The sequence below is a fragment of the Nasonia vitripennis genome, chromosome 4 (genome assembly GCF_009193385.2).
Source record: "Nasonia vitripennis strain AsymCx chromosome 4, Nvit_psr_1.1, whole genome shotgun sequence".
Lineage (NCBI taxonomy): Eukaryota > Metazoa > Arthropoda > Insecta > Hymenoptera > Pteromalidae > Nasonia > Nasonia vitripennis.
Genome location: NC_045760.1, coordinates 12,158,614 through 12,173,924, shown reverse-complemented (window position 1 = coordinate 12,173,924; position 15,311 = coordinate 12,158,614). Strand labels below are relative to the sequence as shown.

Below are 15,311 nucleotides of genomic sequence, written 5' to 3'. Positions count from 1 at the left end.
ACATCCTTCGACCCTCGAGGAAGCCCCAGAAGGATTCCGAAGCAGGGACTGCAAGCTCCGCATGAAAAAGTCGACGGCTCTCACATGTCCAGAAAAATACATAGCTTGCGGCCAGCTAGTCGGCTTATGATTGATCGCCTGTATTGGTTCCACTTCACGGTGCTCTCCTGCTTTTGCCACGGCTTTAATTCTCCTCCCCACTTCGAGAATTTGTTACTGCGCATCGTCGCCTTGTGCTTCGCAGGCGTAAACAATTAACTTTCGATAAAATCGCCCGCTCGCCAGCAGCAAGCTTTTGGCCAACCTACGCGGAAGCCTCGTAACTCCGCGTAATAAGCAATCAAGCGCCAGCCTCGACAAACAAAAGATAAAAAGCCGCATCATAAAAGCGCAACCACGAGCACCACCACGGGGGGACAGAGGCGGAGCCGTGGCTCTAAAAATACATCGAAGTTCGTAGCTCAGCACGGAATTTACGCGAATCCCGGTGCGCACGCTTCTAAAACGCCCGCGCGCGTGCATAGAGGCTACAGCGCAGAGCAGGCTTCGACAGGCCAAGGAACAGCTCCATAGGGTTGCGCGCGCGCATACACATGTGTCGAACCTTAAAATATGTAGGCGTGGCTTGGCTTGCTCTCCTTCGGCAGCAGACGCGACACGCGGCGGCGGAATATGTTCGGCCCGCGCGCTCTGCAGCTCCACCCCTAACGAAGCGCTATTGGCGGCGCCGAGTCGTCTCCACCTGCCGGCCGCCACTGGGGCTGCTGAGTTAACCCCTAAATACGGGGATGTGCACGAGCGGGAGCCCACTCGGACGCGGAACGCCGCTCGTGCTGTATCATAGCTGCGCGCGCATTCGCAAAGCAAGATTCTTGCTCGCTCTCTCTCCGTCTCTCTTTCTGCCTCTCTGGATCCTGGCGAGTTCTTCAGTGCGTCGACGATCGTAGTCAGTGATAGTAGTCGACGGACGGTCGGACAGGAGGTGTGCTAACATGTGCAGCGGCTGTGCGCTCGAGGTGGCTCTCAGGCAGTGTTTCGACGAGTTCTTGTGAGGAAACGAGCGCCGAGGATTGCGTTGGAAATACTTTGTGGTGAGTACTTTGCGATTGTATTTGTTTTAGTCACCTTTTCGCGAGCTTTTCGACAGTAATTATTACCGGATTCCGATAGGTTTTGTTTTTGTTTTGAAATAAATTCAGTGGTTGTCGCAATCTTGTCTTGATATTTATTATGTCGGAGGTGAAAATAAACGATGTCATCTGTTCGAACAGATTCCCAAGAAGGATACGTCAGGGAAAAATCATCAAAGCCTCAGCCAGCACGATGACAATGGAAGAACGCTCTAGCGGCATCGAGGATGGCGCTCCAGTTATCTCGACTGGTGCCACGATAACTTCTTCCAACGTTCCGAGCAACCTCAAGGCCAAGGCATGCGAGCTGACGACGGATGCGTCGTACCCCCTCCAGCGTACGAGCAAGCGCTCCTTCGACGTCGCGTTCCTCGTGGCGCCCGACGAAAAGCTGATCAAGCGCCAGACCGAAAAGCTGGTGAACCTGCAGTTCTGCACCAGCCGCTTGATGAGCGAGGTGAGCAGGCATCAGGAGCCGATTGTCACCGAAGACTACAACGACGACTCGCGTGAGTACGAGCAGAACGATCGAATACCCCAGAACATGACGATCAAGCACTTCGAGAACCTCGAGGCGTCCAAGTACAAAATCAGACGTACGGAGGATCTCCAGGCTGCTTTGCCGCCCTACATATCACCCAAGCGAAGGCTGACTCCGACCTCGGCGGACCTATCCCCGGAGCCACCGGCGCACCTGTACGCGGGCTCGTTGCGCGTTCAGAAGAGTCCCAGTCCGCCCGGCATATTTCAGCGGACCCTGCCGACTCGGAAAATCTTCGTCGACGAGAACAGCAGCGAGCGACCCGTTGACCAGGTCCTAGGCTTGCCCGGACCCCGTGGAAAGAGCAACTGCGACAGCATCTCCTGCCCCGACAGACTTCACGGGGATTCCCGGAGCGCGTTCACCAAGGTCAACTTGGCTGTTCAGAGAAGTACCCTCATAGGAGTCAGTCCCAGCTCGAGCAGCGTGAACTTTGAGGAGGGAACCGGATCGCCCAGATCGTCGATCTCGCCGGACGTGGTGACCTATCAGAACAGTCTCAGTCCGCCGATCGCGCCCCCGTCGAACTCCGGCAGCGCGGCGAGTCCCTTCAATCCCAAGTACACCGCGGGCTTCCCCGGCAAGATGCCCTACCCCTTCCTAATATCTCCCGAATCCCATCAGAGCGCTCTTCTCGACAACCTCAAGCTGAGCCAGCAACTGGCCGCCTCGTCCCAACCGCAGCCAAAGGTTCCCAGCCCCAAGACGCCAGTGGGCAGCGGGGGCAGTAGCAGCGGCAGTACCAACTTCCGGCCGGAGCTCCCGTCAGCTGTCTATCCGAATCTGCCGTACAACCCGCTGTCCGCGGTATTCCCGCCGCCTATCGGTGACGCCCTCGCACGACAGCCTCGCTTCCTGGCCGCCGGTCTACTGCCGCCGTCCTTCGCCGCGCTGGCTCTGCCCGCGCAGAACGTCTGCGCCAAGTGCAACCTGTCGTTCCGCATGACCTCCGACCTCGTCTACCACATGCGCTCGCACCACAAGAACGAGAGCGCCGGCGAGGCGGCCCGCCGACGTCGCGAGGAGAAGCTCCGCTGTCCTGTCTGCGACGAGAGCTTCCGCGAGAGACATCATCTGACGAGACACATGACCGCCCACCAGGACAAGGAGAGCGACGCTGTGGTCGATCAGGTGGAAATTAAGAGGCGCTCGGCAGCCGCGACCCTCCTGCACGGCAAGTGACGCAGAAAGCAGCAGCCCGCCTGCTTCGAGCAGCTCGGGCAGTTCGAGCAGGGCTTTGGTAACTGATTAGGTTCCATAATAAGGTTAATTTCGTTTTGGTTGAATCACGCGCACTCGGATATTTTTTTACACTTAGAAACGTTGCTCGTTGCGATTATATTCTATTACTATTTCACTAAATTACAAACTGTTTCTTAGCGTTCAAAATGTAGACAAGGAAAATTATATCGTTGGAGTATAAAATAAGACAAATAGACCCTTTGCAAAAGGGCTATCCCGTCTAGTCAATATTAGGTTTAAGAAAGCGATCGACACTTGTATGTACATAGCTATACTAAAAATTCAACCCGACGGCTTGAATTTTCGTCGCTAAAAACCACGAGGAATCCGCTGATGGTGATATGCTACATTTAAGAAAATACATTTAACGCTTGTAACAGCTTTTAAAAATATAGTAAGCTTGTCGAACAACTTGTAAGTGTTTATCCGGGTAATTTTAAAATTATAATCAGTCTCCTTCGCTCGTATCTCTCACAAACACCGCTGCACACAACTTTCCAACTTTCACATGCATTTTTTCGTCGAGGAATACCAAAGAACAACGAAAATCAATCATTTCGCGCGCCGCTCCTCTTTCTCAGCGAGCGGCATCCCAAACTAGTTCCGCAGCAACAATAACAGAACTCGTATCAAAGCGCGATGAATAACCCGAAACGTCGGCGCGCAGAGGTCGGCTCGACCCTCGTACGGGTGAGGGCGTAGGGGGAGGGGGCAGTCGAGTCGGACTAAGCGTGGGAGGGCGGATAGGCCGGCGACACGATGTAAACCGTCGGATCGCACGCTCGCGGTGGCAATAAATAGATCGTAAACCATAACCGGGAGCCGCGGCGAACCGTCGGAGCGCGCATAATGGTAGGAAACAATGAATGCCGTAATCGGAAACAGTGCTGGTTTGTTATCTGCCATTTACACTCCATTTAACTTCAAACACTGAATCAGACGGCGCGGCGGCGGTGGCGCTCACGAGCCGCCGAGTTTTAAATAGCCGACGCTCTGCTACTGCTGCTAGCTGTGCGCGCCGGAGAGACGTACTCGATCTGTCTTTCTCGCCGGGAGCGGAGGCTAATGCTGCCTACTCGTGCACCGGCGCAATAAGGTTTATTATTTGCATTAATGCTGAGAGCGAAATTGTGCCGCGCAGATTTCACCTCTGAGCTCGTTTGCCGCGGACTCTTTCGCGAATTGAAACGAGAGCGAGGCGGCCTCGGTGGAGTTTTAATGTTGGCCGATATGAATTGTCGCCGGGATTTACGGCTTTCTCGCGGATTCGCGTACGTTGGACGATTTTTGTCCTGTAAATAATTTCGACCGAAGTATTGTACTCTCGTATAAACAACTTTTTCGCACGTGTCAATAACACTCGATGTCAAGGCAAATATTTTTAAGCGCTTAAACGATGTGTAAAGGTTATAGCGAGATGATCTATGTCATACGGTTAGACGCGACGATGAACGTACCTTTCAAAGAAATATTGGTGCGTCTATCTTACTGCGTGCTTCGTAAGCGATTGAATTTCCGAAAACGTTATTTTCAAATTCTCATTGAAAGACGTTCAATCATCGCAAATTGAATTTTAAACTTACGACGTACAGGATAGTCATAGAAAAAGTATATTGTATGATATTGAATATCTATAAGCACTTCTTCAAACGTCATGACTAATACCTAAGACAAATTTTTATTCTGTTTCGTTAAAAATGATTTATTATTACATTGAATTGTTAATATCTTCGATATGGTTACTATATATAAACATTGTTATATTGCATCCATGTAAATAATGCACCTGTATATATCTCATAATTGTAATGTACGTATTTAAAACTGTTGTTATTAATAAATGAAGTTCAAATTTCAAATCTTAAAAATCAATATTGGTCATTTAAAACTCCTTTCCACAAACAGGCACTAATGATCTTACTGCTACCTGCTTGGACGCAAAAGTTTACGAATAAACACTTATGAATATTCACGCGATAGTCACGGAAAAAAGATCTCGAAACCGAAGCAATACCAAAACTTTGCTTTCGCTGACCCAAGCACTTTTCGAACTCCGGACATTATAGCCGTCAACTTCCTGCTCCCTCCTTACGCACGAAACAATAAATGAGCCACGAGAAGATGCTCAGCTCTCGCGCGCACACAACTCTAATTTGATGCCAGCCGGCAGTATGGTCGCGCGCCGATAAAACTTTCCGCAATAAGAGGCCCGGATTGATTCATCCGCGCGCGTTTGATACTTCTTTTCCCGTTTGCGGCGGACATCTTCTATCCTTCTTTCGAACGATCGGCGATAAATCACCGAAAGCCGATTACGAGCCAACAGATTAATTTCTGCGGCCACCGAGGACTCCTGTGTTTAGGCACACTGGCCTCTCTGTCTCGCTTGTCCCTTCCATTGCCTTTTATTGATAAGTAACGATAGGCGCCTTTTTGAGGCCCTATAAGGCGAGATAAGGCTCGGGCACCTATACTGTAAATCACGAAGTTTATTCTTATCGCGATGTGACAGTCGGGCTGATTTGAATTTTATCAATTTTTCTATTCTAGCAAGTTTTCCCATAACTTTTCTTCGAGGCTTTTCGACTCCCATCGGCAGGCCTACTTCAGTTCGGTGGCAGAAAATAAGATGGTTTTGCAGTTTGGTCGAACGTAGCAATAAATGCATCGCTTCGCAAATCGAAAATTGATCGCTGTATCTGACTGTAAGTGAAAGAGTCATTCATTAGGGCAGATCAGTGCCGCGTTGATGTTATCGACCGCTTCGTATAAGTGAAATCAAGCTCACCGCGAAGCCCTGATACCCCCTCTCGCTCCTGGGGCCCTTAAACGGATAATACGTAAGCCTCGAGAGCTGCTGCGAAACCGCAGCCAATACGACAAACAATCTCTTACAGCGCCCTCGACGGCTTAAGTCCCCCCCCCCCCCCCCGACCGAATAAGTGTACTTACCCTCTGCCCGAGGTCCATAAAGATAAATAACATGAAGCACCCGGTGGTGGTGGTATCCCTTAACAATCACGAGCCCCGCGCGAGCTTCCTCTCCTTCTTCGTCTTCTTCATCTTCTCTCCTCTGAAAAAAGCTTTCGCTCACCCTAATTTTTACGCTTCTCTCTCGTTCTCATCTCTTGACACTCGTCGTCTTTTTCTTACTCCCTAAAGCTACTGATCTTTTCGTCACATAATCGAAATGAGTTTTTTTTTAAAAAGTAATTTCAAATCAGCGATAATAGACGAAATTCAAGCATTATTTAACAACGTGAAATGCCACGCTGACCTTCTCCTGCAATAGTTTCTTCCTCTCCACATCTTCCCACCCTCGTTAACGCGACGCGGCTATACATTTATATACTTGGCGCTGCGGAGGGTGAATTTCTCGAAGCGGAGAAAGAGCGAGCAGCGCGGAGTTAGAGCGCATGCTTGTCCTGTCAGAGAAATAATGACAATGTCATAGAGCGCGCGGCAGGGCAGGCTGCACGATTCGCCACGGCGCGACCGGCACGTGGGCGACGATTGGACGCGGACATGCTAATATGGCGTCCGTTCCAAGACATTAAGTCCCGATCTCGGAACGAGTTCTCGCTCTTGTCGCGTGCGCCCTTCTGATCGAGATATAGATGCGAGCGACTGGAATTGCTACCGTACTTCGGAGTCTGCTACGTCTGCTGCTTCACTTTTTTTTTTAATGGATTCTCAATTGCGCGATGCCGAATCTATTGAAACAAGTTTGCCTGCTCGCGGATAAGGGATGTGATTTAAGACGGAACGTTAAATGTAAATTTGCCGAGTTTACGCTCGGAATTTATGCGGATGCTCCGGATTTTTAGGGGGTGTTTTTAGTGATATCGGATTTGAATTTTGATGCTCGGTATTGATCACGCGGCTTCTATCGATTTGAGGAATCGTTGAGGTATCGCGGCGAATTCGATAAAATTTCAATTAATGTACGTACACTGTTAACTAACACAAAGTTCGAAAAAGAAATGACGAGTACATTAACGGTGTTTTAATTCAGGAGGGTGCGTGTATAAACAAAAAATCCGTGAAAAATCGACACATATTTTGACAATGGTGTACGTGTGATTTTTTTCAATTTCGAGCTCGAACGTCGCACACATAAAGACGAAAATACGTGCGCACGCGAACGCGTTAACTGCAGTGCGGAGCCACGCGCTCCGGCAACGACCCCGAAACGCGATTTGTCTCGGTCTTCGGGGACAAAGTAGAGCTCGCTTAGCAAAAGTGACTGCGACTGCGAACAAGCAGCTAACATCGGTCTCACGATAATCCCCTGGCTTGGATTTAACTGACAACGAGGCGTTGCTAATGCAAACGCGATTTGTGTCGTGACGAATCTTCGCGGCGATCGCTCTTTTATCTGCTTTTAATCGTACACTATTGGCCCTACTTTAGGGTTCGAGGTGTTTGTGCGATCGAAATGCATATGCTTCGTACATCGAAAAACATGACGCAAAAAAAATACAATGAACACCGAAGCGGGACAGATCAACGGTAAATCGTCGTAATTAATGCCCGGATTAAATTCCAACTGATTAGCATCAAACGTTATCTGCTTTGTTCGTGCATTTCGCGCGAGCACCTTGCACCGTGAACAGGCTCGCTTCCGCTGTCCGTTCCAGCAAAGAGTCGACATACCAGCGCCGCGCGTCGTCGCTATGAATAATCGCGTGATGAAAATTTCAAACGTACAAGCGAGTGGAGCAGCGCAGGAACCGGACGACAAAAGAGCCGTGAAAATAGGCGACGCGCGTGTGTGTACACATAATAAAACGCAAGTTTGCTAATAATAAAAAAGAGATTCGCTCTCGCGGAGCGGCAGCAGGAGATACGGCTCTATAGAAAAGCCTCTCTCTCGTTGCTGCAATAATTCGAAAGGAAGTGTCAAGCGACAGCGCCATTGTCGCGGCTGCCGGCGCTCGACGCGCGAGAGAACGAACAACTCGCTCGCAGCCAGCCAACGTCGACGAAATATCGCCCAGTAAATCAAGCTGCTGCTCTCACGGCCAGCGAGGAGAGCGAGTGAGTGAGAGAAGAGTTCTTCCTCGGCTTTAATCACCCGCGCGACTCCATAAATATAAAGGCGCTCTCTCTCTCTCTCTCTCTCTCTCTCTCTCTCTCTATCTCTCTCTCTCTCTCTCTCTCTCTCTCCCTCTCTCGCTCGCGAGTTGTCGCGCTTTTTCTGCCCGTGAGCGTGACAGACTTTTGAGCACCAGCTACGGAACTCTGAGTAAGTGTATTTATACGCATTGAGTTACGAGAGGAGAATCTTCGGAGCTGAAGACATCGATCGTCGTGAAAGGGCTGCTATAACGCTTCTTTCGAGCTCTTCTCCAGTATACTAACAGCCTCGGCCAGAAAAATTCAATTTATCCAATCTGATCGTAGCCCCGAAGACCGCGCCATACGCGTGAAAAATTGCCGTCTCCAGAACGCGCGACCGGCTAAAAAGTCCCCCGCGAGTCTACGACATCGGTCGCTCGCGGACGCAACCCCTACTTAAATGTCCCACCAGTTCGCAATAAATAGCTTTATCTAACCCATACCATTAGCCGAGGCAGCCGCGGCGTGCGGTTGATTCGTAAAGAGCTACTCGCGCAGGGGGACGTACGGCAGCGACGAGCAATTTACATTCCTATCGGGAGCTTCGGAAAGATAAGTTCATTTAAATAAATTAGTAACTCTTATCTGCGGCCGCGCTCGCGCTCGCTTTCAAAAACCTCGCTCTATTTCTCCGCTCTCTCTCTTCGCCCCCTCTGACTCTTGGATTAAATAACGTTTTATCAATTTTCGCGACGATTCGTCCTGCACGCGCCGGCCGCTATCCCGCTGCGCGCCCTCAATATGCAGACCACGCGCTGCACCGATCTCCGATTCGGGCTGAGGGAGACTTTCTAATCTCGGCATTATCCGCAGACTAATTGCCGCATAGATATATATATATATATATATATATATATATATATATATATATATATATATATATATATATATATATATATATATATGCGCGCGATGATGCGCTACTGCGCCGCGGGGGGCGTACACGCGCGCACTTGCCTAGGCGATAGCGGCGGTGCGTGTGTTGTGGGAAACGTGAGCGCCGGGAACGAAAAGGGCACGTGAGGAAACTGGTTTGTCGTAAATTTTGAAGTACATTAGAGACGTGTTGCTGATTTGATTTTGCTGCTCGATTGGATCCAACGAGTGGCGAATATGGACAGAGTTCTGTTTAGGGTGCATGCATGTGAGTCGCTATGATAAGCGGCGGATAAAATAATTGATGAGCTGAACGAATGAACGCGGCGTGCGGGAACTAGCTGAATTGAATGAGCAGACATTTCATAATTTTTCTACGATAATTAGGTTACGGAAAGAAAAAAAAAGATTCTGAAGTAATTACAATTTGTTCCCGGTCGCCGAGCGCGTATGAATCCACATGAAACAGAGCCCACTAACGTATCGAATAAGGCAGGAGTAAACGAAGCGGCGCGAGGTCGCGAAACAAGATGCGGCGGCGCAAGATGACTATTAGCATTTTTGCCTGCATTTCGTCTGTATGCGCGCAAACAAACCGCGCACGGCGAGAGGGAGAGAGCGAGAGAAAACGAGGGAAAACCGTTGTCTGTGTGTAACTGCAGGTTGGCTGCCGCCGCCACTGCTGTACGGGACAATATAATGGCGCATAACAACGGTGTTAACACGAGACGGGCCGAGCCCGGACGCTATCCCGGACCCTCCGCGGGTGAATTACACCTCTGATAATTACCAGAAATTAATGCGTCGCTGTTACTTCAGCGCGCGCTGCCATATACTGTATACACGGCTATTGTACCGGAGTTTTCACGTATGCGCGGATCTCGACGAAAAACGACCCGCGCGCGCGCTCTAGCACACCTGATTTTATGTGTTGCGAATAAAATATTAACTCAGGAAATCGATTTTTTATCGATGAATAATGTTTCGTAAATTGCACTACGAGTGGGGGCGCGGAGAGGTCCACTTTCATTTTCGATTTTGCAGCGGCATCAGCAGCAGCGTTCTGATGGGAGTGGGTACACAAGCGCGGACTCTGAGTCACATAACTGCGCGATGTAGAAACATTAGTTGATGAAATTTCGCCCAGCAGGGTTCGATTAAATTCGACGCGCGCACCATTTCATTACGCATCGCTCTGCGCGTTAGAGTTTTTCCAAAGAAGAGAGAATACAAATGTATAAACGCGGTAATTCTGAATTTCCGTCTCATAGTCGGTTTTTATAGCTCAAGGTTCAATTCGGTTTTTGAAAAAAGTGATTTACACACGTGGCAAAGGGAATAATTATGGCGTATAATCAAAGTCGACATGCGGACGGTTATAACACTAGGCGGGTGGTCGGGAGCGAAATCCGTGTGAAGCGCAAGTGCAGGAGCGCGCGATTGCTCTTGGGCAGATAGTTTAATGTGAATTTATTGCCATCTAGATTGGATAGTCAGAAAGTGCAGAAGCGCATGTCTAGCGTGTGGCGCTGAACTGATACTGCTCTGCGGTTTGGAATGTAAAAATCGAAGCCCCGGCTCTGCGCTCTGGCAATAGCGGAGTATGCTTGCACGTGAGCGCGCGCATCGATCGTTATTGCTAAAAAAGCTTTATTCCGTATAGATTCTTTTATGCTTCTGTAAAATGTGACTTCCGCCTATCGTGCGGACAGGTTATTACTGTATAGCCGTGGCAAGTTGTTTGCATAACGAGGCAATATTCGCGTGAAATAAGTTTTCAATATTTTTTTCAGATCATATACAGTCGCGGATGATGAATAATTTAACGATAAAATCCCGAAATCGATACTTACACACCTCCATTTGATGGAATTATCGACATCTGGAGAACAACGCAACGTAGACAGCGATTCTCACAAACTTCTCGCAATATTTTCCGCGATCTTCTAGCATCAAGGCCTCGAGGAAGCCCGACCGTTCACACTTGCACTCCTCAAGCCGTATTTCACATTACTTTAATTCATATGGTAATTCGCGCGCAGCTCGGTGGAAAACTTGTGGAACAATACGAGGGACAATGCCGGAACAAGAGAGTGTGTGTGTGTGTGAGAGAGAGAGAGAGAGAGAGAGAGAGAGAGACGAGAGCCGCGCTGGCTGGCGGCGCGAATGCGATATTGAATTCGCCCCCGGTGCGCGGCAGAGGCGAGGACGTCCCCGTTATCGACAATGTCCGACCGCTGGACCGGAAGCCATTTGGCTGAGCAGTGTGGCGAAATTTATGAAACTTTTCAAAGCTCAGCGTGGCTGCGCCGTGATTATTGGGAACTCATCGGTTTGACCGATGACTCTGCGCCGCGCGCGGCTTTGCAAGCTTGTTGTTCTCGAGCTGTCTGTGATGTGTATGTGTGTGTGTGTGGTGCCGGCCCCCCTTTTACCCCTGCGTGTCACTTAACAACATACTGCAAATGAAAAGCTGTCGTTGATCTGGATGATGAATGGACGAAGCAGTGGGGGTTTTGGCGTCATGATCTATTCATTGCTCGCATAAGATATATCCGTCTACTAACTAACTAATAAGTGCCCTAACAATTCACTAATACTGCTTTTGAGGCATTTTCGTCTCTGTAAAAAAAAATAATTTCTTGCTTTTACAAATAATATTGCTTAGATATGTAATAATCGAAACTTTGCCAATCAAACTCATTCCAAACAAATATCTTAGACGATACGTTTTATCGTGATTTATTTCACAACCGCGACTCGAGCGAGAAAAGTAGCACTCAGTCATACGGGGGGGAGACGAGCATAAGGAAATCGAAAAATTCGAGCGAACCTCCTCTCGACCACAAAAGATCGCTATAAACTCGCGCGCTCGAGGTCGAAGTAAACTCGTAAAAACTACCGGGAAATATGCGTCAGCCGCGTCCATCGCCATAAAACAGTCGTACACGTATATAGCCGCGGCGGCGCTCCAAACAAAATGCGCCGCAAGAGAAATTCTCGAGCACTCGAGCAGATTTCACAACACTTTCCGCGAGCCGCGGAATAGGACAACGAACGTATCGCGGACACGCGAGCTGCATCTTCTTCTCTTTTCTCGAGGCGAGATTGTATGCGTGTAGGCAGACTAATACTCGCTCGCGACAACTTTCCCTCTCTCGCGTCGGGCCAGAAGCGCTTGCAGAATCGGCCTTGACAATATTGCCGGCGCACTCGCGTGATATGCGCGGCCGCATTTCATATATTCCATTGTTTCCAAGTTTTCGGATCCATTTGTAAGATTAAATTTGTAATGCGAGCGGAGAGGGCTAGCTCCCCGGCCACATATGGCAGCCCGGCCGATTTCCACTAGCTATTCGGCTAAATAGCGCCGCGTTTTCGAGGAGCAGAAGAAGAATAAGAGATGGAGAAAGAGGAAGCAGTCTCTTCCGGAGTGGACACTATTGCCGGATTATGCGAGACATCGTCCGTTTGACGTCGCTTTTTATATATTATCGCGGAGTTTTTCTCGACGGAAGTGCCCGCTCGTCGGATTGGACGCGTATGCTGGTTGTTGCCGAGTTTTATGAAACTGAGCGTATATCTAACGTACACACATGCGCGACTTTCATTTGCGGACAGTTATATTACGGATCTTTTTTCAAAGCTCTTGAAAATAAAATCTCATTGTCCGAGATGGATTCTTTTCGTTTTCCATCCTACCACATACGAGCAAATGTATACAAGCACATTTATCAATCTCGCGCATACAAAGCACTTCCTCATCGAGCCGCATCATACATGCTAAATGAAAATTCATATCAATTCAAGCCCCGCAAAAAACCTTGCGAGTAGCGCGCGCAGTACACCCAGTGTATAAATTTATCAAATTCTTTCACTCAAAACAAAGCCGGAGCGCAATAAATACATTTGCACAATCCGAAGCCCTAAATTAAAGCCGCACAATGCGCGTATACAGACGCGCAGAGAGTAACCCGCGCCACAGTGTAAATACAAAGTCCCTTATCGGCAGAAATGCTCATGCGTAGATTCCGACTTTGCGCGCGCTCGCGCGGCAGCCACATTGCACTTTGTATACCGAAAACCGGGGAAACTCGCACGAGGGTCTCGCTCGGAAAGTGATATACAGACGCCCACGCGCGAAAGAGAGAATCGCGCGAGTGTGTTGCTGAGGGGGGTGAAAGAGACATCGGACACTGACGCGAGGTTGCGCGTGGAAGGGAGGCATATAAGGGCGGAGCGTGGCTAGATTAGCATAAATATGGCATCTTAGAGCGGGCTCGTTTATCATCGTTAGCAAAGCACACGCTTCCTGGGAGAGAACAGTCACACACTCGCGCCGCGAGAGATGAGCGGAGAAGCGTCGCCGCTTCTATTCGCGCGAACCGAGTGTATATTCGTTCGCGGAAGGAAGCGTGTATACGTTTGCTGGAACTACGTAGGCGGAGTGGAGAGCTAGATTATTATGCCTACACATTACCGAAAGCGCCTGGCTCGAGTTATTTTAACAAACTGGTTAGCGAGCTTTCTGCCCGCGCACTGACTATTGTTTAAGCGAAACGGGATACCGGAACTGAGAAGGAGAGTAGCGCGTGGAGGTGGCTGCTGTGCTGCTGTTTCGAAAGGCGAGATTTACATCTCGGGTCATCGAAGAATTTCACTGAATATCGTTCTCTCAATGCATCACGGACCCAAAGTTTATTGTTAATGTTATAACGCGTAGAAGGAGCGTGGCAGCAGTTTCGTTCGAATTAATTTCGCGTTGAAAAAGGCCGAGCCAAAAAGTGCCAGCGCACACACGTATTCGCCGAGCATTCGCCATCTTTCATTCGCGAAACTGCGCCGCTGTCACCAGCAATCTGCCGAACTCAGCAAAGCACTTAATTATAATTTGTTTCCATTAGCGGTAAATGAGAGTGCATGCGCATACGTTACCGCAATGGCCACGCGGGCAAAAAGGACGGAATTCGGCCAATTTCTAGCTCTCCAAAAACCAGGCTTACGGTGTACCGTAATTAATTCAAATTAACCACACGCGATCATAATTTATTCAATGTGTGCGGACAATTTTTTTCAAAAATGAGACGTTCCTCTCAACTAACGGCAGGGAACGATTAAACATTGTATCCGAGGATCAGCTCGCATTCAAATTCGGTCATAATTTAAAATGGCTGGCGATACATCACGCGGAGGACTGGTCAGAGTAACAAAAAACTGCTGCCAATTCACTGGCACGTAGCTTCCTCTAAATAAATTATAGGTCGAATAAATAAAATATTGTTTAGAGGAAGCAACATTTTTGAGAAAAATATTACGGTATACATACACGTGCGCGCACACATACACACACACATCCATACGGACATTTTCTAAAAACACTTGATTTGAACTTCTAACACACCAAAAAGTATTTTCTAGAAGTTTTGACGGAACTCAAAATTTTACTATTACAAAAGCTTTCTCTAGGAGGAAGCAATAAAGAAATATTTCTTACCTATCACGGATTCCCAAATCGTAAACGATGACGCTCTCCCATCCCTCATTTCCTTCACGCACTTCAGAACTTCGGAGAACCCTTCGAACCCGCGAACGAGTATAACCGAAGACCGAGGTCCACTAAGCCCGTGAAAGAAATTAGGAATCAACAATTTCATCCTGCGTTTTTCTCTGAGGCTTGTGATAACTAAGACTGCAGAGAAAATTGCAGGGGTGTCGTCGCCGCTGTTGGCGATGCTGTTGGTCATTCAGATGGATAGCATACTTGGGAAAGTCCGGACCTGAAACCTGAAAGATGAAATGTTATGCTGATATAGCAATGCCGAATATATAATCTGCTTGATTTTTAGATAGATATGTAAAATCGCCTGCTGCAAAATTTTACTATTACAAAGCTTCCTTTAGGAGGAAGCAAAAAAAAATCGATAAAAGATACAAAAAAAGTTCCTTGGCGGCAGCTAGCTCTTTAGACGCGGCGCTTCCCGTTTCGCTCGCTCTCTCGGGGGAGCGTTTACCGCGGATAATTCATATTTATGACCGAGCGCTCTATCAACCCCACTCGCCTTGTACACATTTAATTGAGTCGTTCACGTTAGAGGCAATAGGGTGCGAACGCCGGCCGTTCGCCGAGCGCGAGAGGAAGGACATATGATGTATCGTCTGATTGAAGGACGAATTTTCAAGATTGGGATTTTTTAACTCTGGAATCGTCTTTGCGGCCTATAGAGAACTTTAAACGCGAGGAAAGCGCCATTCAATTTTCTTTGTTCTCGCAGCTACACACTGTACATTAGTCGAGTGGCCTCCGAAAAGCGAATACAGCGTGTACTAACGAAAATCGACAGACAGGGATTGGAGGGGCCGCACGGCTGCTAATAATTTAAAATCTTCGGCTGAAAGCGTCA

General features: G+C 48.6%; 2 protein-coding genes across 2 annotated transcripts in view; one reads left to right on the top strand and one right to left on the bottom strand.

Annotated features, from left to right (window-relative positions):
* Positions 1 to 14,534, bottom strand: part of LOC100119509 (protein vestigial) — a 397,514-nt gene extending 382,980 nt beyond the window's left edge. Inside the window, exon 1 of the mRNA XM_031928958.1 lies at positions 14,405 to 14,534. The gene's annotated coding sequence lies outside the window, so the exon portion shown is untranslated. The remainder of the gene's footprint in view (positions 1 to 14,404) is intronic.
* LOC100120070 lies at positions 802 to 4,781 on the top strand. The gene is made up of 2 exons (XM_016986436.3): positions 802 to 1,091; positions 1,272 to 4,781. Exon 2 carries the CDS (start codon positions 1,324 to 1,326, stop codon positions 2,851 to 2,853), a length of 1,530 nt encoding a protein of 509 aa, XP_016841925.1. The 5' UTR covers positions 802 to 1,091; positions 1,272 to 1,323; the 3' UTR covers positions 2,854 to 4,781.
* Positions 14,535 to 15,311: the final 777 nt, after the last annotated feature.